General features: G+C 30.2%; 4 protein-coding genes across 5 annotated transcripts; 2 read left to right on the forward strand and 2 right to left on the reverse strand.

The window, feature by feature from the left end:
• Positions 1–1681: 1681 nt before the first annotated feature.
• Positions 1682–5725, forward strand: LOC138931727 (phospholipid scramblase 1). Its single transcript, XM_070292777.1, has 7 exons — positions 1682–2140; positions 2256–2348; positions 2884–3036; positions 3428–3639; positions 4038–4199; positions 4520–4666; positions 4835–5725. The coding sequence occupies exons 1-7, from the start codon at positions 2047–2049 to the stop codon at positions 4877–4879; spliced, it is 906 nt and encodes a 301-aa protein (XP_070148878.1). The 5' UTR covers positions 1682–2046; the 3' UTR covers positions 4880–5725.
• Positions 5726–6094: 369 nt separating this feature from the next.
• On the forward strand, positions 6095–9199 carry LOC138931839 (dehydrogenase/reductase SDR family member 7). Of its 2 annotated transcripts, none has more exons than XM_070293008.1 (8): positions 6095–6380; positions 6923–7080; positions 7343–7495; positions 7614–7717; positions 7801–8040; positions 8147–8266; positions 8457–8623; positions 8944–9199. In XM_070293008.1, the coding sequence occupies exons 2-8, from the start codon at positions 6957–6959 to the stop codon at positions 9011–9013; spliced, it is 978 nt and encodes a 325-aa protein (XP_070149109.1). In that variant the 5' UTR covers positions 6095–6380; positions 6923–6956; the 3' UTR covers positions 9014–9199. The 2 variants fall into 2 exon arrangements, with proteins under 2 accessions (XP_070149109.1, XP_070149110.1); XM_070293009.1 differs by having other exon boundaries at positions 6934–7080.
• A 5-nt stretch (positions 9200–9204) lies between these two features.
• On the reverse strand, positions 9205–10492 carry Mrps2 (mitochondrial ribosomal protein S2). Its single transcript, XM_070293010.1, has 3 exons — positions 10343–10492; positions 10163–10261; positions 9205–9991 (listed from the first exon to the last, which is right to left on the reverse strand). Exons 1-3 carry the CDS (start codon positions 10374–10376, stop codon positions 9336–9338), a joined length of 789 nt encoding a protein of 262 aa, XP_070149111.1. The 5' UTR covers positions 10377–10492; the 3' UTR covers positions 9205–9335.
• A 1264-nt stretch (positions 10493–11756) lies between these two features.
• Positions 11757–22311, reverse strand: LOC138931657 (fatty acid synthase-like). The gene is made up of 19 exons (XM_070292647.1): positions 22140–22311; positions 21696–21946; positions 21280–21511; positions 20708–21126; positions 20257–20547; positions 19842–20049; positions 19230–19390; positions 18689–19006; positions 18099–18598; positions 17625–17929; positions 16951–17352; positions 15801–16822; positions 15424–15668; positions 14492–15185; positions 13520–14351; positions 12809–13284; positions 12412–12666; positions 11923–12174; positions 11757–11855 (listed from the first exon to the last, which is right to left on the reverse strand). The coding sequence occupies exons 1-19, from the start codon at positions 22309–22311 to the stop codon at positions 11757–11759; spliced, it is 7134 nt and encodes a 2377-aa protein (XP_070148748.1).
• Positions 22312–24852: the final 2541 nt, after the last annotated feature.

The raw sequence follows: 24852 nt of genomic DNA on the forward strand, positions 1-24852 counted from the left end.
GGAAGAAACTTTGTTTTTTCTTTCAGTTTCTACACAACTGCTTTTTAGATAAGGATTCTGCATATTTGCAGATTTTAAATATATACATTTACGTATTTAAATACGTACAACGATTTTAAATACGTGTATTTAGAATTTTTTCGCGTGCGATATATTTATATGTATATACACGTTCTTAATCAAGAGATAAGTATTCGCAAAAGCAAAATCTTATCGCATGAGATATCTATCTCGGGAATAAAAAACCGACAATAATGGAAATATTTTACTCGCTGCGAAATTAATTGGAATGAAGAAAGGGCTTAAATCTAATGAATTAATTTATTGTACGTTCGAAGAATGAGAATTCCATTCAAAAGACGCATAAAAGATCAATGCAATGCGCATTGATTACAGTATTTTTACAGTAACGGTTACGTATTAGCCGTTACTTTTATCGTTATTTTTTGATTCTTTATTATCTTATATCTATTCAATAAATGTATTTTTTGAAAAATATTTTGTAGCCTTTTATCATAAGCTGCATTCTGATAGTCACTGCCAGTATTGAAAATCTATAATAACGTATAAATTATAGATTTTACAATACTGATAGTGAATATTGGAATACACTCTTAATAATATCAATATTTAAAAACAGTATTTGATAAAAATTTTCGACAAAATTGAAATTTCTAAATTACAATTTAAATTCCTATAAAGATAAGTGTATTAAAAAGTAAAGATATTAACATAAAAAATTAGAATCATTAAATCAGTTTAATATAAAAAACGCTTGCTATATAGAGACTAATTTAGAGTTTTTAATTGTAACATAGATTATTACATTTAATATTGATTATTAAATAATTTTATTGTATAATCTAATAGCTTATATTTTAGCAAAAAACAAAAACATAACGAAAAAGTAACGAATCGTTATTTTCCAAGTAATGGAAACGGTAACGCGTTACTTTTTAAAATCAGTAACGAGTAACGGTAACGAGTTACTTTTTACAAAAAATAATGGTAACGGTAACGCGTTACTTTTATAGAGTAACAACGTTCCCAACCCTGGATTATACAAATTATAAAAATTATCAGTGCTTTATGAATATGCAACAATTAATACGTAGTTACAAAAATATTCCATGAATATGCAATTATGTTAATACGCGCATTAAAGTATGTACAGAATGTCAAGTATGGACAGAAGAAATAGATACAACCGACGAGAAAATAATTCTAAAGAATCGAAAGAAACACGAAAAGCAAAAACTATCCTTTTTAAAAATATATATTTCACTTTTCCATTTAAAATTATTTTTCGTCGAAATTACACAATCATTTATCTTACACTTGTTATTAGTTTTTTCTTGTCGCAAAAAATAATTCATCTTTTCGTCGGAATGCGCGTTTATATATTTGTTTTTTAAATGAAAAATTATCTATCTTCTTGTAGATACTTGTAGATAATCAATGGAGATGTCTACATTCTTAGATATTAACAAATGTTTTTATAATTATACCTCGCAAATCAAGATTGAAATGAAAAGAGATAACGTCGTACAGATGTCGCAAGAAAATATTCTTAGAGAGAGAGAGTGAACTACAATAAATTAATTCCAAAATTATAAAATTAAACAATCATAGAAAGATGATATTACAAATAATTGATTAAAAAATAAGATATATGAAAGTAAACGCGAAGACACATGTATATCTCGGTATCATACATATGGAAAAAAAAAGAACAATTATTTCTGCATTTTTCTGCGCGCTCGTCGTTGCGATTTTTGGTCCTCGATTCGCGTCGGGTCAGCGCTTTTGTTACGGACAAACTATTATCGATATCTTTGTAAGATATCGCTTATCTGTGTCAAAGATAAATGCTTGATTTATCAGGAACGATAACAAGATAGACGAAGAATTAAATCGCGAATCTAACAGTGTTGGCTCGACGGTTAGCGTGAATTCGCATCGACGGAATCAAATATAATAAGAGGGAGATAACGATCGCGAATCTCGTCCTTATTTCTGTTGGTCGACTGTTTTTATTACGCGATCATGCGATACACGGAAGCGGAACCGATGATGGAGCAGAATTACGCGCAACAGCTCAACGAGATGTCGACGAGCAGCGAACAATCACCGGCGACCGGTATCAGACAATGAGCGAGCGCGGTATCGCGTTCTTATCACACAGGCACACAGACGTTATTCTTTTAGAAAACATATATTGTAAACGTTGCACTTCTTTTTTCCGGATCCCTTAGCGATGTCGAGCACGGGGACGCAGACGATAGAGATGCAGGAGAACGTTCCGATCGTTTACGCCAACAGCAACGTCATCACGATGCAACCGACAGGTGAATAAATATATATATATATATATATATATCTTCGCTGATAATGAGATAACATCAAGTTATTAATGGCTAATGATGTCAATCAAATATTTGTTCTTCTTTTTTCCTATGTATAAATAGATAAAAAAATTACAGAAATTATTGTCTTATTTTACATTATTGGATGTTTCTATCGCAATCGAGATTCAAACACGTGTGTGTAAATGAAAATTCTTAATTTAAATTAAATTAATATTGTTATCATAATCAACAAAAGGAGCATCATTAATTTCAGCGTACGTTGAAACGGTGTTTTTTTTTTTTTTTTTTTTTTTTAATGCATTGCTCAAGAATTGATAAAGATATAGGAAAAATAATAGTTTAATTGAATTTCATCTATATTGTAATCATGAGCTTCCGATGAATTAACGAGAGTCTCGTTACGTAAGGCGACGGAATCGATTTCTCGATTAATGAGAAATGCCCGCGTACTTAATAAAATTCCGAGCGGTCTTTTTATTTTATTCGCGCGCGTATCGTCACATCGCTCTTGCAGAAGGCGAACTTCGATTTCCACGAAGACCTATTCCCATCATCACCACTGACTGGATCTCGACACCCAGGGCACAATTCAATGCGACTTCCGGCACACAATTCTTGGCCGGCGTCGAACAGTTGGAAATTCAGCAGGTTATTGATTTGAGTACTCGTACGTATTTAACGCATCTCACGTACATCTCCAGCCTATCGCTCTAAAAGAGAGAGAAAGAGAGAAAATATATATATAAATGAATACAAATGCCAACTCTTGTAATAAATAAAATTAAATATATATATATTGTTATATTATACATATATATAATTAATATTATAATATTAAATTTCATTTACAAATTATTTATAGATATATAATATATATTAGTGTTATATATAAATTGTAGAAATTTTGTATTTTGATTGTAGAGATTTAATTTATATAATATTTTGTATTATATATATGATTGTATTATATATATATAAGATAGAGTAATTGTATACATATAAATATGTATCAATTCGAATAAGATGTATACACACAATTCACGCGAAATACTCGGTAGTACTCGGCAGAATGGAAAGGGGGACTCAATACAGGGTCAAGGTACCACGGGCGGAAACGCTGTTTCTTGCCATGGAATCCAAAACGGAAACGGAATCGCGGATGTGCGGCTGGTATAAAGGTTTCGTGCTGAATGTTCTGGATCAATGCGGCGAGACCGCGTTCGTTATGCGAAAGGATCCCAGTTGGATGCACGTACCTGGATCGCGGCAGGCAAGTTAATGCGACAGGCGTCGTATTAATAAATGCCATTCCCTTATGATTATTCGCGCTCGCGTCTTCAAATCGATTATTAACTGTCAATGTATCACATAACTCAGAAATCTTGTAAAAAATATATATACATATATATATAAATTATACATACATTATATATACATTATATATACATATAATAAAAAAAAATGTATATATATTTTATGTATATATATGATGAAAGCTCTATTAAAAGACATAGTAGAGTATCCATTTAAACTATGACGAATGAAAATAGCAGGATTGATTATCAATTGTTGACTATGAGTAGAAATAAAAGATAAAATACGGATTGACCTTGTGTGATGCAAACGAGTTTCTATCCTTTTGTTTGATCATTTTGTGAATTTGCGCAGAAAATCACAGTGGAAAGCGCGAATCTCATCGGTAGCGTGGAAGAGAACTTTAGTTTGATGGGACCGAATTTTACGGTGTATGACGCCTTCAAGGAACCTCTCTGCAATATTTACGGACCCAATATCTGCGGCTGTTGCATGTATAAAGAAGCGCAGTTTCAGGTGAATGAATCATCCGTATAATATATGTAAAAACGTTGCGTCAATAATAAGAAATAGTATCATGTATCATAAAACCGCGATATGAATCGCGAAAACACGATTGAAATCGCGTGTAAATTTGCTTCAGTATTTCTTTATTTATCACGCATTATTTTAATATCTTTCGTTTATCGGAAATATGATATTAACATTTATATGCAAGAAATATATGTACCATATATAAATTTATATATGTTTTTATTATAAGAATATTATATTAATATTTTTGTTTCACTTATATCTATTTGTATATGTGTATTTGTGCATTTTTTCCGTTGTAGATAATATCGTTAGACGGATCGCGCCAAGTCGCATCGCTAATACATCAATGGGACCACTTGTCGGTCGATTATATTCTATTGCTCACATTTCCAGTAAATACCGACGTGAAATTAAAAAGCCTGCTCCTTGGCGCATCATTCTTAATAGTAAGTCAATCGATTTTCTATTACACCGCGATAATCGCTTCCTGATTTTTCTCTTCAATTATATAAATAATGATTATATAAAAAATTATTTAGATATAAATATCGCAATTATAATATTGATTATTGTGATCGCCACATCACGTCTTACCTTCTTTCGTCTTGTTCCAGGAATACTTGTATTTCCAACGAATAAGAAACGCATCCAGGAGATAAATCCCAGACAAAAAGGCCGAACAACTTAAAGATATCTCAAGGACGATAAGATATTTTTAATTTATTTTTTAAATGTCTTTTAGAGACATGTAATATCTGGGATGATTTTAGTACAAAACAATAATGCATTTCAAAGTCTTCGTCGCGTATCGTGTTTTTTTATCTATGTTAATGCAAATACACATCTTTAGAGAGAAAAAATTATTTTTTTTTTCCATCATAACAGAGAAATTATTTTATAGAAACGTTATATAAATAATAAACGCGCATTGATCATCACCAAGAGATCACCTAATTATTTAATGTTATAATTAGTTACATTGCACACATAATATATGTAATAAATACTCATCGCGACTATATCTATTATTTATATATATACGAATACAATTTTTTTACAAAAGATAAACGAAATAGGGATTAACAATAAGGAAATTTCGATCTTTAAAGTAAAACTTCGAATTCTTTGCTGAAAACAGCATCCGAACAGCATAATCTCTCTCTAAAACACGTATCCCCTTTAGACATATTTAAATTTGTATTATATTCATATTCCTATACGCACACGGAATAAAACTTGTATATTATTAGAAAAGAAGAAGAGTTTATAGAGAATATTATATACTCGTATATAATAAAATATATAATAATTTCAGAGTTTAAACATATTAAAGGAGAAAAAAATTTTTCCTATTTTAAATAATTTCGCGATGAAGTCACTCTTGAAAAATGTTTGCTTATGTTTGCGATATGTGTTTTAGAGAGCTCACATCGCGTACGTCAGTGCTCGGATTTAGTTGCACATTTCGGCCCGATTACGTGGTTCACGCCTATTGCCCCCCACTCACCGCTTGTACGTTAGCGACGAGTTGCCAGATATGCGTAACTAAGGACCGCGACGCTTTGTCTCAGGAGCGTCCGTATATAAGAATGCCCAAATATAATAAATAAGACAATATTTTTTTAAATGCACCGCGAAAATTATCAAAATTCAAAAAGTTTTCTTCAATATTTTATATCAATGAAATATAAAATATTGAAGAAAACTTTTAGAATTTTGATAATTTTCGCGGTGCATTTAAAAAAATATTGTCTTATTTATTATATTTGGGCATTCTTACATATGAACGCTCCTGAGCCAAAGCGTCGCGCTCCTTAGTTACGCGTATCTGGCGTCTCGTCGCTAACGCACGAGCGGTGAGTGGGGGGCAATAGGCGTGAGCCACGGAATCGGGCATCGGGCCGAAATGTGCAACTAAATCCGAGCACTGGCGTACGCGGTTTGCATTTGTGTACGTTATTCCCTCCATTGCTGAGCCGAGAGCCGCGGGACGCGGGACCCGTTTCTGAGTTTCTGACAGTGGTGGGTGATAGATAGTGCTCGATTCTCCCATATTTCATCGAAGTCTGTCGCGAAGTCGTCACGAGTATCGCATCACCCACCGTGTGCGTGTCTCCTCTACCTATCTATAGTGAATTGGTTTTTCATGAATTGAAAAAAGTGAGTGAAGATATATATATTTGAGAAAAAGGATACATATATACAGGGAAAGAAAGTAAATATAAAAGATAGAATTTCGTGTCGACTACAGGAAGGACAAATAAAATTTACGCATTGTATTATATCGTTGCATGTGAGATTTTTAATATAAATCAATAGAATTCTTCTTTCAATATGCTCGATTTGACATGTGACTTATTGTTAGGGTAAGGATAGATATAGGTTTGGATCATACACCAGTTTGGTATCATATAACAGAAGCCAGAAGTCTTCTGGATTTGACTTATGTGCAAATATTCACCATAATTTATTACGATAATATTTATTACATAGAAAAATAGAAAGAATTAAATTTATAAAAGGAAAAAAGAAAAAGAAATTACAAAATAATAATACAAGATAATAAAATCCAAAACTAATAATTTTCTCTCAAAGATTAAATAAATCTCAGGACTTTTTAATAAATAATAAAAATCTCGATATTGATTGAGATGCGCGTTGAAAAATTTAAAATCTATATCTATATATAATAATAACTTTAGTTTGTTCACAGATAATTTTTCGAATCACGATAATATGGCTTTTCTCGCAACTGTTGGTCTGCTAACTCTGCTCTATTACCTCGCCTATCTCATTTTTCCCTTCATTTTGGATTGCGATCTATTGCTTGCTTTTAAAGAGATATTCGGCAAGCCCGTAGGTAAGCGCATTTATTCTAATACGGGTTTAAAAAGTGGCGAGAAATTTTTCTCTTCGATAACGGAGAATTCGAAATAGTTTTTTTTCTTTTTATATAATATTTTATATATAATTTATTACATATATATTTTTAATAATTTTTTTATATAAAAATAAAATTCTGTCTCGTAAAATCTGTTATAACTTATGAATCGTCTAAAATAGTAGCTTAAATGTATTGTATAAATGAATCTTTCTATATCGATTTATTTCGTATTTCACAGTTTCGTTGAAAGGCAAAGTCGTATGGATAACAGGTGCGTCCAGCGGTATCGGAGAGCAATTAGCCTACGTGCTGGCCAAAGCGGGCTGTAAATTAATTTTGTCCGCTCGGAGGATCGACGAGTTAGAAAAAGTGAAGAGAAAGTGTCTAGAAGGTGATTAATGTGAAGATTGATTGACATTCCAACAAATTCGCGATATTTCTTCATATATTAAGATATTAAATCGCGTTATTGATGCTGAGATTTTTATAAACGTTTCATTTCTCTTCAGAAAACGAACACTTGAGCGACGAAGATGTGGAAGTGCACCCTTTGGACCTGTTAAATCTTGACTTGCAGAAAGCGTTTCAACACGTGATTGAGAAATTCGGCAAAGTACTTTCACGTATTTACGATTTTATGTTGATACGCACGATTCGAAAAAGAACCTTACTACAATATGCATCTGTATGTTTCAGTTGGATATACTCGTTAACAATGCCGGTCGCAGTCAAAGGGCACAATGGGAGAATATTGAGATAGCAGTCGACAAAGAGATGTTCGAATTGAACGTGTTTTCCATCGTATCCTTGAGTAGATTAGCGGTTAAGCATTTTTTACAGACAGGCAAGGGTCAAATCGTTATTAATTCGAGCGTCGCGGGATTTTTACCGGTAGTTAGGTCGGGGACCTATTGTGGCACTAAACATGCATTGCACGTAAATACCTTTAAGCCGTATACGATAAATTTTATTGACCGAATGCAATAATTAATAACTTTGAGAAATCTTTTCAAAATAGGCAGTAACATTAAATTATTCGCAGGGTTATTTCAAATCGTTGTTGCTGGACCATCATGATAAACATATCGACGTGACGATCGTTTGTCCGGGTCCGGTACAGACTAATTTTCTAGCCGAGAGTTTCACAGAGAAATCTGGCGAGGTATATATTACATGAAATATTTACAGATTTATACAGATTGTACCCTCACAACTTTACTCGTGTTGCTCTGAAAGTGTTTAGTGAAACAATTCGACTCTTTCGAGTTTTGTTGAACATTCTGTGTGTTAATTAATTACAATTACAATATACACACATTTAATCAATTTGCTGTAATCTGTTATTTGTTTAGAAATACGGTATAAACGCGGAAATGGCCAAAAACAAAATTAGCGCGGAACGTTGCGCAACTTTAATGGGTGTAGCGATTGCGAATAAATTGGACGAAGTGTGGATTGCCAAACCAACTGCGTTACAATTGATGTATATAGTTTATTGTTTCCCGAATTTTGGAAAATGGTATATATCTTTCACTTAATTCTTTTACTGCATGTAATTAAACTGAAAATTGAAAAAATTCATTCGCTTTTTTCCTCACAGCTTTTAAATTTTGTTCTTAGATTATCCAACATTCGCTAAACAAAACTTGACTTAGAATTTTATTAATATAAATATACAGAATACATAGCATATAATTATAAACAAAATTCTATTGCAATTATAGATTATTTAAAGTGAGTTTATAGTAAAACAAAACTAGAAAAAGAAAAATAAAACCGAATGAATCTTTCGATCGACTTTAATATAATTGCATTATTAAATTTTGTATTTTTACAAAGGTTGGCGAAGACCTTGGGAACAAGATATCTAATGAAATTACGGGATGCTAAGGTTCCCAGTAAGAATTAATCTTGTTATCATCATTACAATAGTCTAATAATAATTGATGATTATTTTTATACTGTATGTTCCGCCAAAGCTTTTTTTTTACATGTAATATGAAGTTGTATATATATTAATATTATGAAGCTATAATAATTATATTAATATTAATAACAATAGTTTTCTATATATGTATATATGTGATTTTATTAAATGCCTATTTTTACTACTAGGTAGATACTACGTTATTCACAATAATATTCTTATTTTCAGGAAAGAAATATATTTCAATTTGTTTTGTACATATATAACATTATATTTGTTTAATATCACGAACTAATTGTTAGATTTATGTCGAGTTTTTAAAATTTATCATTGTTTCTCGAGCTTTCTTACCTCTTAGGATAGCTTCCTTGAATAATGAACAATAGAGTTCTATGGCACATGGAGAGTCGTCGTTTCCAGGGATGGGATATGTTATAAGATTTGGATTACAATTTGTGTCAACTATACCGACGCTGGGTATGGACATTTTTGCTGAATGCCTAACTGCTGGATGTTCAACCAGAACAGTGTCGAGGGTATTGACAAAGATACACAAATCAGGCAATCGCGTCATGGCGTTAAACTGACTCTTCGAATTAGGAAACAGTCCCAATCGCCAATATCTTGTATGCGAAAACTCCTTGCACTCTATAGCAGTTTTGTCCACTATATATGTAGTCTGGGGATTTCGCGAAATGAATAGGATTATACCGCCTCTAAAGGCAACATGAGCAATAAAGTTCAATGCTTGTCTGAGTAATTCAGCAGTTTGATCTAAATCGATTATTAAGTGTCCTAGTCTAGAGCCAAATATGAAGGTCTCCATATGTTTGTTCAATGAGGTATCCTTGTGGCCGTAGTGTACTCTCGCATCGTATAGCTCCTTCACAGTGAACAGTTTATGAACTTCAAAGAAGTCTGGGTGTGTCAGAGGATCTAATGTAGAGGCCACTGAACTTTCTGAAACATTAAACAGTTCTATATATACAAAATAAGGCAGTATTAGATTGTAGAGATATTTCTTCATAAAAATGATTTATATGACATATAAAGAAATATATATATATGCTTCTAACTCTTAGAAGCGATATGAGCAGAAAAATATACTATAGCAAAAACATTCCTACAAACCGGCTTCTTCCACATTCGATTGAGACTGAGTCGATAATTGATTTCGGCGAAGATAGGAATTACAGGTGACAGATCGTAAACATTGCCAATCTCTCGAAGCTGCAAGCAAAAAGATATTGGTAAATATGTACTTTAATTAATGATATCTCGCATTATATTCACGCAAAATAAAACAATTACAATTGAAAAATATCCGCCTCGCAAATAAGGACATTTTACTGAAATTATGGGTGTTTATTCCTTAATTTTATTTAATGAAATTTTTCCGGAAAGAGGAAAGAAAGAGAGTTCACAACAACTACTTGTGAGTGTGGTTATGAGATTATGCGGTTTAATTTGAAGCAAAGATAATAAAATACAAAGAGGGGAATATTCCACATTTAACTAAATTGCCTAGTGAAATAATTTATAATTGCATCGCGAGGGGCGCTGTCATCAATAGTGACAAGTCGCAAAAATATGCTTCTGGCGGACTAAACGTCAAAACAGAAAGAAAATTATAATAGATGAAAAATCGTAAAAAATAGATAAAAGAAAATTGTTATTTTCGATATTTTAAGTAAATTTTAATTTATAAACTAGTTTTACATGATATTATAAAAATAAATGTTTTCATATATTTGTGAATGCATATTATAATGAAGCTCAATGCGCGATCATTCAGCAATTTAAAAAAAAGCTATTTCCTTTCTTATTAAAAAAATATTATAAATAAGAATAAGAGTTTAAAATTGTTTAATATCACGAATAATCATATGTAATAAAATATTAAATTTTTAAATTTGCATTTTTTGGCAAATAAACTTTGAACGTTATATAGCCAAACGTTGCTTTATTTCCATTGCATATATGCATATTTGCGTGTTGCATGGAATATATTGTGTATAATATGGTGGTAAATAATTTATATATATGCGAATAGACAATAAAATGCATTTGACAACATTATTTTTATTCAAGATTTCTGACACATTGTACATATATTAAAAGAAATATAAATGAATATACTTTTAAATAATAAGGTTTTAGAGAGATAGATAAAAATCGAGGAATATATTTATTTTATTGTTTGAATAACGATTGGAATAATTAATATGAAAAAATATCTTCTCTGCAAAGATATATATATTAAAATATATGTCCTTCTTGTTCTTCATTATATTTAGATTATTTTTTTGCTTTTTTTATGAAATGTTGTTTCAGAAATTAATCTCTTATAACAATATTGGGCTCATGATCTAAAATCTCTTACACGTTATTCCAATCCATAATATGATTATATATACCAGAATGTGCTGAGAGAGAGATAACTGATTGCTTAGACAAATGTTGTTTTATATTAGACATATGTCTTTTCATTCTGGTTCTTATTTGTCAGAAAATATGATAAATCAAAAGAATAAGGTAAATATCATTAATACGTAAAAATTTACATATTTAAATTTTATAATTATTTTTTTATAATTGATTCTTATATAATATACTATATTATATAATATATTATATTACACAAGAATTAAAATTGTAAAATTAAAATATGTAAATTTTTATGTTTTAATGATATTTTCTTATTCTTGTAATCATATTTTTTAATTTACAATGCTTCGTTAATAAATGATGCTATTTTGTCATTTTCCATCATGGTGATATGAGTACCTTCCACGTAATGAATTTCCACTGCACTTTCGGTAATCTAAAAATATTTTCTCTTATAAAAATAATCTTGAAATGATAAAATGTTACGCTCTAATCAAATTTACCTTATGTAGACCATAATCCTCTTCAGCAAAAGTGACAGGTGTAAGTGTGGGTTTTAATAGTATTATAGATGATTTAAGGCGTGGCAATGACGTTATATTATAATTTTGTATAGCAATTATATGATCGTAAAACGTCGAACATAAAAGTTTCTGATTTTCAATAGTTAATACATTGATCTCTTCCGAGAAGTAAGCAGTAAGAAATTCTAATTTCTCTTCCCATGAATTGCACTTATTCAACTCTACTACAAGCTGTAAAAAATAATATTACATTATGCACATTTAATAATAAAATGATAATCTGCATTTTAAACTGAGATAATAATCTCATATAAAATATAGTTTATATTTTATCATTTTAACGCATATTCTAACAAATTATTTTATACGTTTTTTCCTCCAATTAACTACACGCATAAATATATAATAGTTAAATATAAATTACTTTTCTAATAAAAAGTCATAATTTGTTGTTAATAACTGACTAACCATATCATTATTAAAGTTAAGATGAAATTTTATTATATGAAGTAAGATGCTATTTTGTAACTCTTGTTCTGAAGTATAATAAAAATGTTTCTCTATCAAGAATTTCATTTGATCAGGAGCTCCATCGATAAGTATTAAACGTCCAGAGAAATTCTTAGCTTCTAATAATCTTGCTAATTCGATGGCAATTAAAGATCCAAATGAATAACCCACAATTAGAAATTCTTTATGATTTTTCATTTTCTGCAATACATACTAAAAAAAAGAAACATACTGTTTAATGAAATGTAAAAAAAGCGCGAATGCATGCACGTGTGTATGTATAATCAAATATTATTGTTTAAATATATAGCATTTTTAATAAATCTTTCAAATAGATTATTTTAAAACTGCGTACAGGCAGAAGGTATGCTGCTGATTTCGTTATTGAATGAGTAACACCCGGCATATTAAGTACACCATGTTGCAAACACATCGCCGAAGGTTTAATTTTCGATTCTATCAGTTTATATACGCTTGCAGAACCCTCAATTCCTGGTATAAGAAATATTTTACTTTGAGCAACTTCCCTCTTTGTAGCGACTTCTATATAAATATCTGGATTCAAGTCTGAATCGTTAAGTTTTCGAGTCAATATTTTAAAACCATCCAAATCATTTGTATCAGCTTTAGTAGCATCGTACATGTTTTCTTGTTCCAGTGTATTTGTTATTTCTCTAAGTTGAGCAAAATTGAGATTTCGGATATCTTGTGCTGTCAATAAAATATCATATTCTCTTTCCAACACTTGTTTAATTTCCACTGCCATCATTGAATCCATGCCTAGTTCAGCCAGTGATATGTTTGGTGCCACTATGTTTGGATTTTTCAATCCTATTTTAAAAATGAGAGAAAGAATTAAATATTTAGATGTGATTTTAACCGAAGATTTAAACTTGAAATCGCAATATAACGATTACTAAAGTTTACATTTTTTGCAATGTTTTCAATGCACTCGATTTTTTTTTCAATTTAATGTGCTTCTAATAATATTGTCAAATAAAAATTTATTTCTTATAAATGTTTCATCACGAATCTTTTACAGTATAATAGTTATTTATAAACTTACCCATAATGTTTGCAACCGCTTCAAGTGGATTTGTTGCTTGGCCAGAATCTTTTCTTTTCTCAGCAACAACCATGCTGCTTACAATTGACCGATCTTGTAACAAAAATACTTCTAATGTGTCCAAGCAAGAGGATATTCTTTGTTGCAATGTACCTCCAATAACAAGTTCTTTGTCATCTTCTTGCATATCTGCGACAAGCCCAACTTCACCAATCGCGCCCCACTGTATAGCCAAACCATGTAAACCTTCTTCCATCCTTTTTTCACAAATTCTTTCCATTACGGAATTTGCCATTCCGTAATTCGTTTGGCCTGCGTTACCTCTTCCGCACGAAACGGAAGAAAAAACGACAAAATGTCGAAGTTGAGGACAAATTGTTCTCGATAATTCGTCCATCTTTTTCGTCGTCCATGCCTTTGACACGAAGGATTCTTCGAATGTTTGTGGAGATTGATTCTTAAATATATCATCTTTCAACACAACTGCGAGATTGAATATAGCATCCACAGGACCTTGTTCTTCAGCAAATTTCAATATAGATTTACAGTCTTCGTATTTCGAAGTATCAGCAGCTGTAATGATTTGTATATTTACACCGTAAGATTGCCATAACGTTACTCTCGATCGCTGATATCCGTTTTTTATTCCAATTCGCGAGGTCACTACCAGATTTTTTGCACCACGTAAAATCAACCAATCAATTAATTCTAGACCAAAACCACCTAGACCACCTAAAACTATGTAACATTTGTGTTCCAGGCAGAAGTACTGGGGATGTGCAAATATAGGCGCATCCAAGAGTTCATCTTCTTTATGAATTTTTATCATTATCTACAAATAATAGTAATTTAATACGATATTATATTCTGATATATATATATATATATATATATATTTTTTTTTTTGTTTAGAATTTAGTATTTCAATTCTAGTATTTCAACTATCTCTATTCTACTAAAAAATGATCATACCTTGCCAATATGCTTTCCAGCAGCCATATATCTAAACGCAGTTTCTATTTCATTCTTTTCAAAGATTTTTCTGCATAACGGTTTGATAGCTTTTTTCTTTAAACCTTCTATTATTTTATTCCATAATATTACCTTTGCCTTTGGTCTTGCATAAAATATTTTATCCAATATTACACCGTGGAAACTAATGCCTTTTGAGAATGCAGATATTTCTAAAGGATTATTGGAAATCATATCAAACTTTCCAATCTCGAGGAAACGACCATCTTTTGCTAAGCAACGGATAGATGCTCGCAGTTTTTCTTCAGCTAAAGAATTCAATACCATATCTACTCCGCGACCTTCCGTCTTCTGGATAATCATTTGTTCAAAACTCGTGTCTCGAGAGTTTCCGATATGATCCTCGGGAATAGAAGGAAATGTTTCTCTTATAAAGTGTCGTTTCTCGATACTTCCAACCGTTGTAAACACTTCGCAACCTTCGTTAAGCGCAAGATAAATTGCTGCTTGACCAACGCCTCCCGTACCAGAATGAATTAACACTTTGTCGCCTTTCTTCATATTACCTCTCATATACAAAGCGTAATAGCAAGTGCTATATACGCAAGGAACCGTCGCGGCGTCTTCCATCGTCCATTCGTCGGGTATGATCCAACTGAGATATTTGTCAGCTACGCAAGCATTTGCAAATGCGCTAAAAATAGTGATTTAGAAAAAAAATATATAATGTATATTATTTATTATACTAAATTTTAAAAAGTTTTTTTATTTTCGATGATATTCTGTATATAGAAAAGTAAAAAGACGCAAAATATAACAATTCTTCCATTTTTACTTTATTTTATTAAAAGCTTCTTTAATTTAAATATTATTTTAAACAGTTTATTTACTAAAAATATATTAATTGAGACTCTGTGTGCGTATAATCTTACCCATTTAAACACATTCCCATTATTCTTTGTCCATTTTGATTAAAACCAACAAATTCCATTCCGATTAAAGAATCATTATTTCGTTTGAAAGATTCGGCGGAAGTCAAAATAAGTTTACCGCTAGCTATCATGATATCTCTAAAATTGATAGACGCATAGACTATTCTTATCAGATTTTTTTCATCATTATTGATCAAAGATATCCTCTTTTGTACCCAATAAAGAGTGCTGAGATCACCTGGCACCTAAAATAAATAAATATAACGAATTATTTTAATCCTATTAAAGTTACAGTAAATCATTACTTAATTTAATAAATAAAAGTATTACAAAGCATTATTGCAATTTCTCTTAAATATCGTATCTTCTTAACGTACCATTTGAGAAACATAAGCACTCTCTACGAATTTTGGTTCTATCAATGGTAATGGAAAATGCCTATAAGATCCCCAAATACTACCGGAACGTAGAATATTGATGGGTAAATCCAGCTGCAGTTGCCTCATGTACAATGATTCTTGCAATGAAAACGTAGGCGCATCTTTATCTTGAATAAATACACCTCTAATCATTTCACCGCCCGGTTCTTTTCGCAAACAATTGACAAGGCCAATTAGTCCGCATTCAAAGTCTCCTTCTGCGATGACTATAATTCTTGTATTCGCAATTTCATTTTCTACGTTCATGAATGATTTAAGCTTGTCTACCCATGAGAATTCATAATTGTTTACATGCACAATCTGTTGATTCTTCTTAATATCGTGTATTTTTCTTAATAATATAATTGTCTTATCGTTGGTGCGTTTCTCCAAAATTACTTTTAATCCATACTTATCCAAACACGAATAGTCATAGATAGCATCCAACTCTTCCAAAGTTAAAAGAAATCCCTTCGGCATTATGACAGACAATAATTGTTCATACAATTCGTTTCTATTTTTTGTTAAAATTCCGAAACCGCTAATCATCAAACAATTTTCATTTCTTGTCAGTTTATCAAATTCTGTTATAGAAACATTGTTAGGTAAAGCGATATCTTTGAATCGCTCGTGTGTTGCGACCAGTTTGATATCAGATTGAATTTGCGGCAAATCATTTAAAATTGTATTCACAAATAAACAATTTAAATTCTCCGCCATCACTTGATCGCAATCCTCGACAAATTCGATGATTTTTACGTTTATTTTATTGTAACACTCAAGCGCAATATGCACTGACATCCTTATTGCATCTTGCAAAAACATCACATTTAGATCTCGATAAGCAACAAACTTGTATTCTTCAAAGACGGGGTTGACTATATTTTGTCGGCGAGATATAACTGTAGCTATGATACCATATATTTCTATTCCTCCAGATATCAAAATATCTAAATGCTTATAATTTTGTACAAGGACTTCTGCAATACAAAAAACACAACATCATATCAAATATATATATATAATATATGTATAGCATATTAAATATATTTTTCAAAAAATAATATTCGGTTAAATATCGTGCCCACTTATAATACTGTAAACTTACGTTTTTGTCCATTTGAAAATTTTTCAATGTATTCTATATGAGATTTTGGATCGATTAGCACTTTACGAATTCTTGTTGGTACAAAGAGACTTCTGGAATCCTGTCCCAAAATCATCATCTGTAACATACTGTCCATAAATGTTGCCCAGTTGTCAGTCCAGATAATATGACCATTCTTTCCCGTGATTGACGCGCTTTTTAATCCACGAAATTCGCCGGTATAATGATAACCACGAAGTTTCAATTCTTTATAGATATCTTTTATATTCATCTCCTCTTTGTCATTGTCATTTCGATCAATGAATGTAGTATCTATTTTCTCGTCTTCAATATTAACTGGAATTCGTACTGTTCCAGTAACGACAGAATATCCTCCTTCGATTATTTCGAATTTGTTACTCCCTATAAGAATATCGATATCGATTTCTTATACATACAGTTTTTTTAAAAAAGAAATTCTATGCTATGTTTTCTTTATAAAAAAATTCTGAAGAATAAATGATATAGTTGGCTTCTAATTGTTAACAATAAACTCCAAATAGTTTGTTTATTATACAAATTTTTCTGAATTTTTCTTTCTCAACTAAATTTTTTCTCTTATTCATATTTCATGTAAATATTGTTTATTTCTTTGTATATCTAGTTTACAAAATTAATTTAATCACACGAGTTACCTTTTTGAATCATAAGAGTTAAATTGACTGGACTTTCTTGTGACAAAATCGTAGAGCGTAGAAAGTTGACATCTTCAAATATAATTGGTATATCAAGATGATTTTGCTTTTTTAACCAACCGATCATCTGCCATATAAATAAAAGATACCCTGTAGCCGGTAATAAAACTTTTCCATTAATGACATGCCCGCTCATATACACAAATTCATCCTCCAATAAATTTATAGTAATAATTATTTCCCCAATGTCAAGTTTTCTTTGTCCAATATAACGGTATGTATACCAGTCTTTGGAATGATCCCATCTGCAAAGCATATCATTAATTCAACAATGTATAGAACGTATAGTTTATGCTTGTTTACTGTTTTAAATGATTAAAAGTAATGCAATTTAATTTTTTATTTTTTGAGATTCTATTATCTTGTGCTTTTTATAGTAGAAAAAAAATGTATACTATATCAAACAGAATTTACCTTACAAGGTGAGAAATCATTGGTGTACCACGACTTACAGGAAACTTAACTTCTGGATATAAGTTTGCGATCTGCGGTTGTAATCCTGCATTATAAAGTTTTCCAATTCCATGTAAAAATATTTCAATATTCGGTTTGTGAGAGAATTTACATAACGCGACATTTGTTACTGTTGTCTCTAAGGAATCATTAAGAATGCATTGTAGAATATCGTCCGGTGCTATCTCAATCGTCACTGCGTTGTTTGGAATAAAGCGCGTAGTTTCTGAGAATAAAACCGGGGCTAGTAAATGATTTGTATAATATTTTGCTAGGCATGACTTTTCGCTGAACCATTCATAAGATTCATTCGACGCATTCAACCATTTTGAGCTAGAAGACGCTTTCAATGGCAATATTTGATTCAAGTATTCCAAAAGTTTAAGTCTCGCAGGCTCAACGTATCGACTATGAAAAGGTATATGTCCACAGGAAATTTCTTTTACAGAAATATTGTCGTTCTAAAATAAAAATAAACTTTATCATTTATTTAATTCAATATAATTATAAGCATGATAAATATTATTTATACTATTTAAACGTTTTCAAACCTGTAGCTTAGCGACGAATGCTCTTACGGAGTTTGTTGGGCCACTCACAATAAAATTATGTGAATTATTGTAACAAGCTACATCAATATCCGATGGACACATATTCTTTATAGTTTTGAAATCGAGATTAATTTCGGCCATTAAACCATCTATTATTTTTGATTTAAGAAATGCCAAGCCGGCATAATATGCCAACGTAATCGTTTCTTCGGCCGTCAAGCATCCATCGGCGTATCCACATGTCAATTCGCCAATAGAATGACCCATTATAATATCAGGAATAATACCAATACTTGTTAGAAGATCAACTATTCCGATCTACAAAATACATATAATTTTTTATATTTTTCAACTTTCTATTTTTTTGTGAATAATATAATATAAAATATTAAATTTAACTTTTTATATATTTATTTAAATATGTGTAACAGAGTTCTCTTAATTCCAGTTTTTACAAGAAAATTTAGCTTTGTATGAAAAATAATCTTGCAACACATATATAGACGATATATTTTATTTGTACACATATATATATTTATACCTGTAATCCAATAAGGCCTACAAATAGGTTGACTACGTTGTCAAGAATATGTTTATCTTCATTTATTAGAATATCTGTGATTAATATACCGTGAGATCTCAAAACAGTATCGCATTTCTGGATTGCTCTAGTGAATACTGGAAATTTCATTAGAGCCCGGCCTACCAATATTTCAGAAAAATATAATTACGTTATTACATGATATGTTGGTGATACGTTATCTCAAATAGTGTAATATTTTTATATAATTGATTTAAACATACATAAATAAAATCTCTAAAAATTGTTTATCTTTATTTTGCACGTGCTTCCTATAGTGTATCATTATTATATTTTAGTTTAGTTTATATAAAAAAATAATTTTTACATCTAGTAAATGAAACTTAAAGAATTATTTATTAAAAATTTGCAAACTAAAATTTTAACATATATATATATATATATATATATATATATATATATATATATATATATATATATATCAACATATGTATATAATTTAAAAATTGTAAACATTAATCGCAAACAAACATGTTATATCTTAACGATTCATCAAGTCAATCTTGATAATTGTTAAATATTATATTGTAATATGATATTTGATTTACTTGCCTATATTAAGACATTGAAATCCAATTCCAGAAAATATAAAGCAAATCGGTCTCTTCATACTTAAGTTGCGTCTTATTTTAATTATTGCGTTATCAGATACATTAGATCCGGCAATTATGTATCCTCTGTAGGGATGATTTTTTATATTGTCGCTATGAATGCGATGTAGCAGAGAGATATATTCTACATCTATCGATCGACTCTGTATCTATAAAGATATCGTTATTTATTGTTAAGTATATATAACAATTATTTTATAATATCTTAATAGACTATTCTTAAAATTAATTAAAATTAAAAGTTTATATATATATATATATATATATATATATAATTTAAAATGACAGTAATAATATACGAGATGAATATAAAAAAGATTTGATTATTTATGAAATAAATTGTAATATGTATTTACGTCATCTAATATAATTTTAACTGCTTCCTCTGTACGTCCAGATATAATTACAAGCCTTGGTAAATTATCTTTTACTCCATTAGTGACTTTAATTTTCGGATTTGATTTCAGTAATACATGACAATTAGCACCGCCAAATCCGAAGGAATTAATACCGATATAACCACCTTTCCATTCTGTTGGTTCTGTGATTATTTTTACTCTCCCTTCAATGATAGCGGTCAGATCTTTTCGTGGATGTTTAAAATGTATAGTAGGCGCGATTTTACCAGTTTCCATCGCTATTAAAACCTTTATGAGATAAATATATTTCTTATAATGATATCTTGCAAATTCTATAATTATAATAAATAATCAAGATTACCATTTAAATAAAAAAAAATATTTGCATAAGTTTATATGTAGCATTAGATTATATAATTCTATTAACTTAATTTTGTTATAAACTCACCTTTGCAATTTGGCAATGACCGCTAACGGCTTCGGAATGTCCAATATTCGACTTTACTGAACCCAATAACAGAGGAAGCTGTCTTTTAGCGCATATAGCTTCATCGATGGCTCGAAGTTCCACAGGATCGCCGGCTAGAGTACCAGTTGCATGAGCTTCCATGTAAGATAGTTGAAGAGGCGAGATATCACATTCTTCATAAATTTCTTCCAATAACATTTTTTGTTTGTCAAATGATGGAAAGGTAATCCCTTCTTTTTTAAAACCATCGCAGTTGGTTTTACCATAGACAAAGGTTGCGTAAATTCTCTTTGCATCTTTTGCTTTTTGTAGATACGCTACTACAGCTGCATCACTACGCATGTAACCAGCGCCTTCTTCATCGTAAGGTTTACAGTAGCCATCAATAGACAGAACTCCTAAAACAATGTCTCAATAGTTCATCTGTTTCAATCAATATAAAGGATATAATTTTCTTTATATAATATTTTGTAATATTATATATTGATATAATACTTTTACCATTTAAGAATGCAATAACTTTGAACGCAATAATATTATTTTTCACATACCTAAACGAAAAAATTGATGAGTTACAAAAGGATGAATGCACAAATTGATACTAGCGACAATAGCCGCTTCGCAAATGCCAGATCGAATCATCCTGTAAGCTTCCATCATAGCAAAATGACTTGAGCTGCATGCAGTGTCAATGTTATACGATGGTCCAGTAATGCCGAGCCAATGAGAAATTCTGCTTGCTATCATGGCCTTAGAGCATCCAAGAATGGGTAATCCAGCAATCTATTAGCAATTACGATATAATTTTCATATGAAAAATGTTTTCTCCATATTCAATAATATCTTTTTGTACATACATATATATATATATGTATATATGTATATACTTATATATTTTTAAGAGCGCGTGTTTCTTTTATCTATTTCTGATACTTAAATTATTGAATAACCAACGTGAACCACATACGTGATGCTTTTCGTATATTAAATCTAAATATGTATCACAAACACTTATTGCTGTGATAACGCTAGTATTTGTTCCTTGTAATTCTGCGGGATTTACACCCGCGTCAATAATTGCTTCGTAGGTATGCTCAAGTAACATTCTGGATGCAGGATCAATCACATTAGCTTCTTCGGCCGATATGTTAAAAAATTCTGCGTCAAATTTTTGTATATTGTTCATTTTTCCTATTCGAGGAGGCATTTCATAGATATCTGTTAGAATTTAAAATAGTTTGGATAAAAATAATAATAATATAATAAGCAATATTGTTATATTGTTATGTCATAGATAATAATTATACTAAAATATTCCTAAAGATATATTTTATATATAATTTTATTTATTTATTTATTTATGATTATATGTGGATTTTTCCGAGGTAATCGTGAGAAAAAATATTATTACAGTTAGTCCAACGTTGATGATCGCTCGAACCAAGATCGATTTTATTGAAAATATTGTCCTGATATTCTTTTATATTGTCACAATTAGGAAATCGTCCGGTAATACCAGAAATAACTATTTCTTCTTCAGCATCTACTCTGACATATGGATTGAATCGCTTGTTATTATCCATTTTCTATAAATTTTAGTAAATCTAAAAAGGGATATCAGAACTTTATTTCAGAGTTACATATATGTGAGAGAAAGCAAAAAAAAACCAAGAAAAATATATACTCACCAATTTTGTTCAATTTTTAAAAATTTTGTACGGAACTAACAGAGCAGCGATGATTCTAAGACTCTATCAAAAATTTTATGAAGCTGGCTAACACGATGACAATTTATATCATACAGCAAATCACGCCCTATTTTTTTGTTAAATCAGATCGCTTGTATGACAACCACGCTATTTATAACGGCCATAATCCTAACAAGCCTCATTGAAAAAATATATTGTGTAGTCAGTACAATTATACACTTGATTAAAATCAACTTCATAAATATCGTGTCAAAGTTCAGCGAATACATAATCATTACGAAACATTATTACGATACATCTATTTGCGTTTTTACGAAGCACAATGAGATGTATTTATTATTAAAAATCTGCAGTTGTAAAGCATTAAAAAATGTGCTATGCACATATCTTTTCATAAGTAATGGTAGAATTTTGAAAGGGATAAGCATATTTTTGAAATTAATAGCAGACAAAATAATTTTTTTGCATTGAATATTAAATTACTATTTAAATAATATTTTTGATAATAATTTTATTGCTCGTAGTAACTGTACAATTTTCAGAAGCATATTTTTTTAAAAACTTTCAAATATTTTACAATATTTTAAACGTTTTAAATATTTTTGAAATATTCTATTCTTATATTATTTTTAAGAAAAAAAATTTGAAAAATTAAGTTTATCTATATTTTTATTCCCATACAGCACCGAAAGATTGCAGAAACGTTCCATAGACCTTGCATTGAAACATTGTAATATTGCATGGAAATTGCGAAATGTTTCTGCAATGTTACTGCAAGTCTGCGGCAAATGTCTGCGTTGAAATGTCCGCCCTTAGAAATATTACAGTAATGTTACGGTGCAATGTATTTGTAATATTGAAATGCGTTGCTACAAATATGCAGAACGCTTTAAATTTGATAGATAAACTTTGAAAATATATAAAGACATCCAAGAGAAATAAGAAAAAAAGATTGTGAATTTACGCAATTACGAGTTTTTTCTCTCTTGGATACCGAAAACTGTTTTTTTGTAATGTTTTTGAAATGTTACTGTAACATTCTCATAAAATATTACAATTATATGTTCCAATAATGTCTCAACAATATTACATTGCAACTTGCAAGATTGTAATATTACTGCAATGTAATTGCAATGTTCTGTGCTGTATGGGATTATTTTTAAGTAAAAATGTCAAAATTTAAAAGCATTTAACGCAAAAGATAGATCTATTTGTACATATATATAGAGTGTCCGGTAATAATCGTATCATCTCTCGTGTGCAGGTAGAGTGGATTAAACCGAGTAGGAAAATTCTCTATCATTTTGCGATTTTCGTAATAAAATTAATGAGAATGTAATTAATAAAAGTCGGCCTATCTATGCGAGTATAAGCGCGCGGCGAAAAAGAACATCTCACTATTACGTGATTACTAGATGTGATATATAATTAAACCTTATTACTAATTAATTAATTACAATTTGTCGCACGAAAATTATTTCTACTTATTAGATTCAATTGCTCTAGCTACACTCGAGAGATGATATGTTATTACCGAACATCCTACATGTGGATTATACATATATTGACCTTAAAAGCTTGACCTTTTCATTTTTTAAAGCAGGATTATGCAATATAAATTATACATGTAAATTTAAATCAATATCTTATACATAAGTACAAAGTTTATCGGAATTAAATGAATTTTGAATAGTTAATTAGATTGAAATACATACAACAATACAATTTTAATGTTATTTCAAACTTTTATTACATTCCAAGTATATAATATATAGATGAATTAAAGATGTTTCTTGTTCAAACTGACATGAAAAATTTTGTAAATTCTGTTTTTATAAAATATGAATAATTTATATCTTACATTATCTTTATATATACATAAGATATAACATCTTTAATTATTACATATCTATTATATTGTTTATTTTTAATATATTTAGGGGGATACATCTCTTTATATATATCATATTTTTTAATATATACTGATAAAATTTACACATTACAATATTATAACATTATTAAATTTGACATTTTCGAATTTTGTTTTCATTGTGCCAGATTGTGCTAGAGCAGCACAACTTTTCCAAATGACAAAATTTCCTCAAATCGCTAGATTTCGCAGTACAAAAAGTTAGGAGAATCAGATGTTAGGAATAAAAAATTTCAAACTCCTGTAACACTCCTTGCGAACACTGACAGATAATCAAATGCTGCGAGTTATGCTGAGTTGTGCTATTTAAAATCTACGACGCACATACATAAAAAGCAAAGATTAGTTTGAGGGTTGATAAAAAATTCATGAAAATCATAACGCTCCCTTTCGTCATGCTACATGTGAGCGAGAGAGAACGCAAGGGGCACGAAACAGAGTATGTCCTTTTCTACGTGCCCTCGGCTCCCAATCCTCAACACTCG

This window comes from Polyergus mexicanus, unplaced genomic scaffold (genome assembly GCF_030449975.1).
Source record: "Polyergus mexicanus isolate NDT 795.1 unplaced genomic scaffold, iyPolMexi1.0 SCAF_3, whole genome shotgun sequence".
Classification (NCBI taxonomy): domain Eukaryota; kingdom Metazoa; phylum Arthropoda; class Insecta; order Hymenoptera; family Formicidae; genus Polyergus; species Polyergus mexicanus.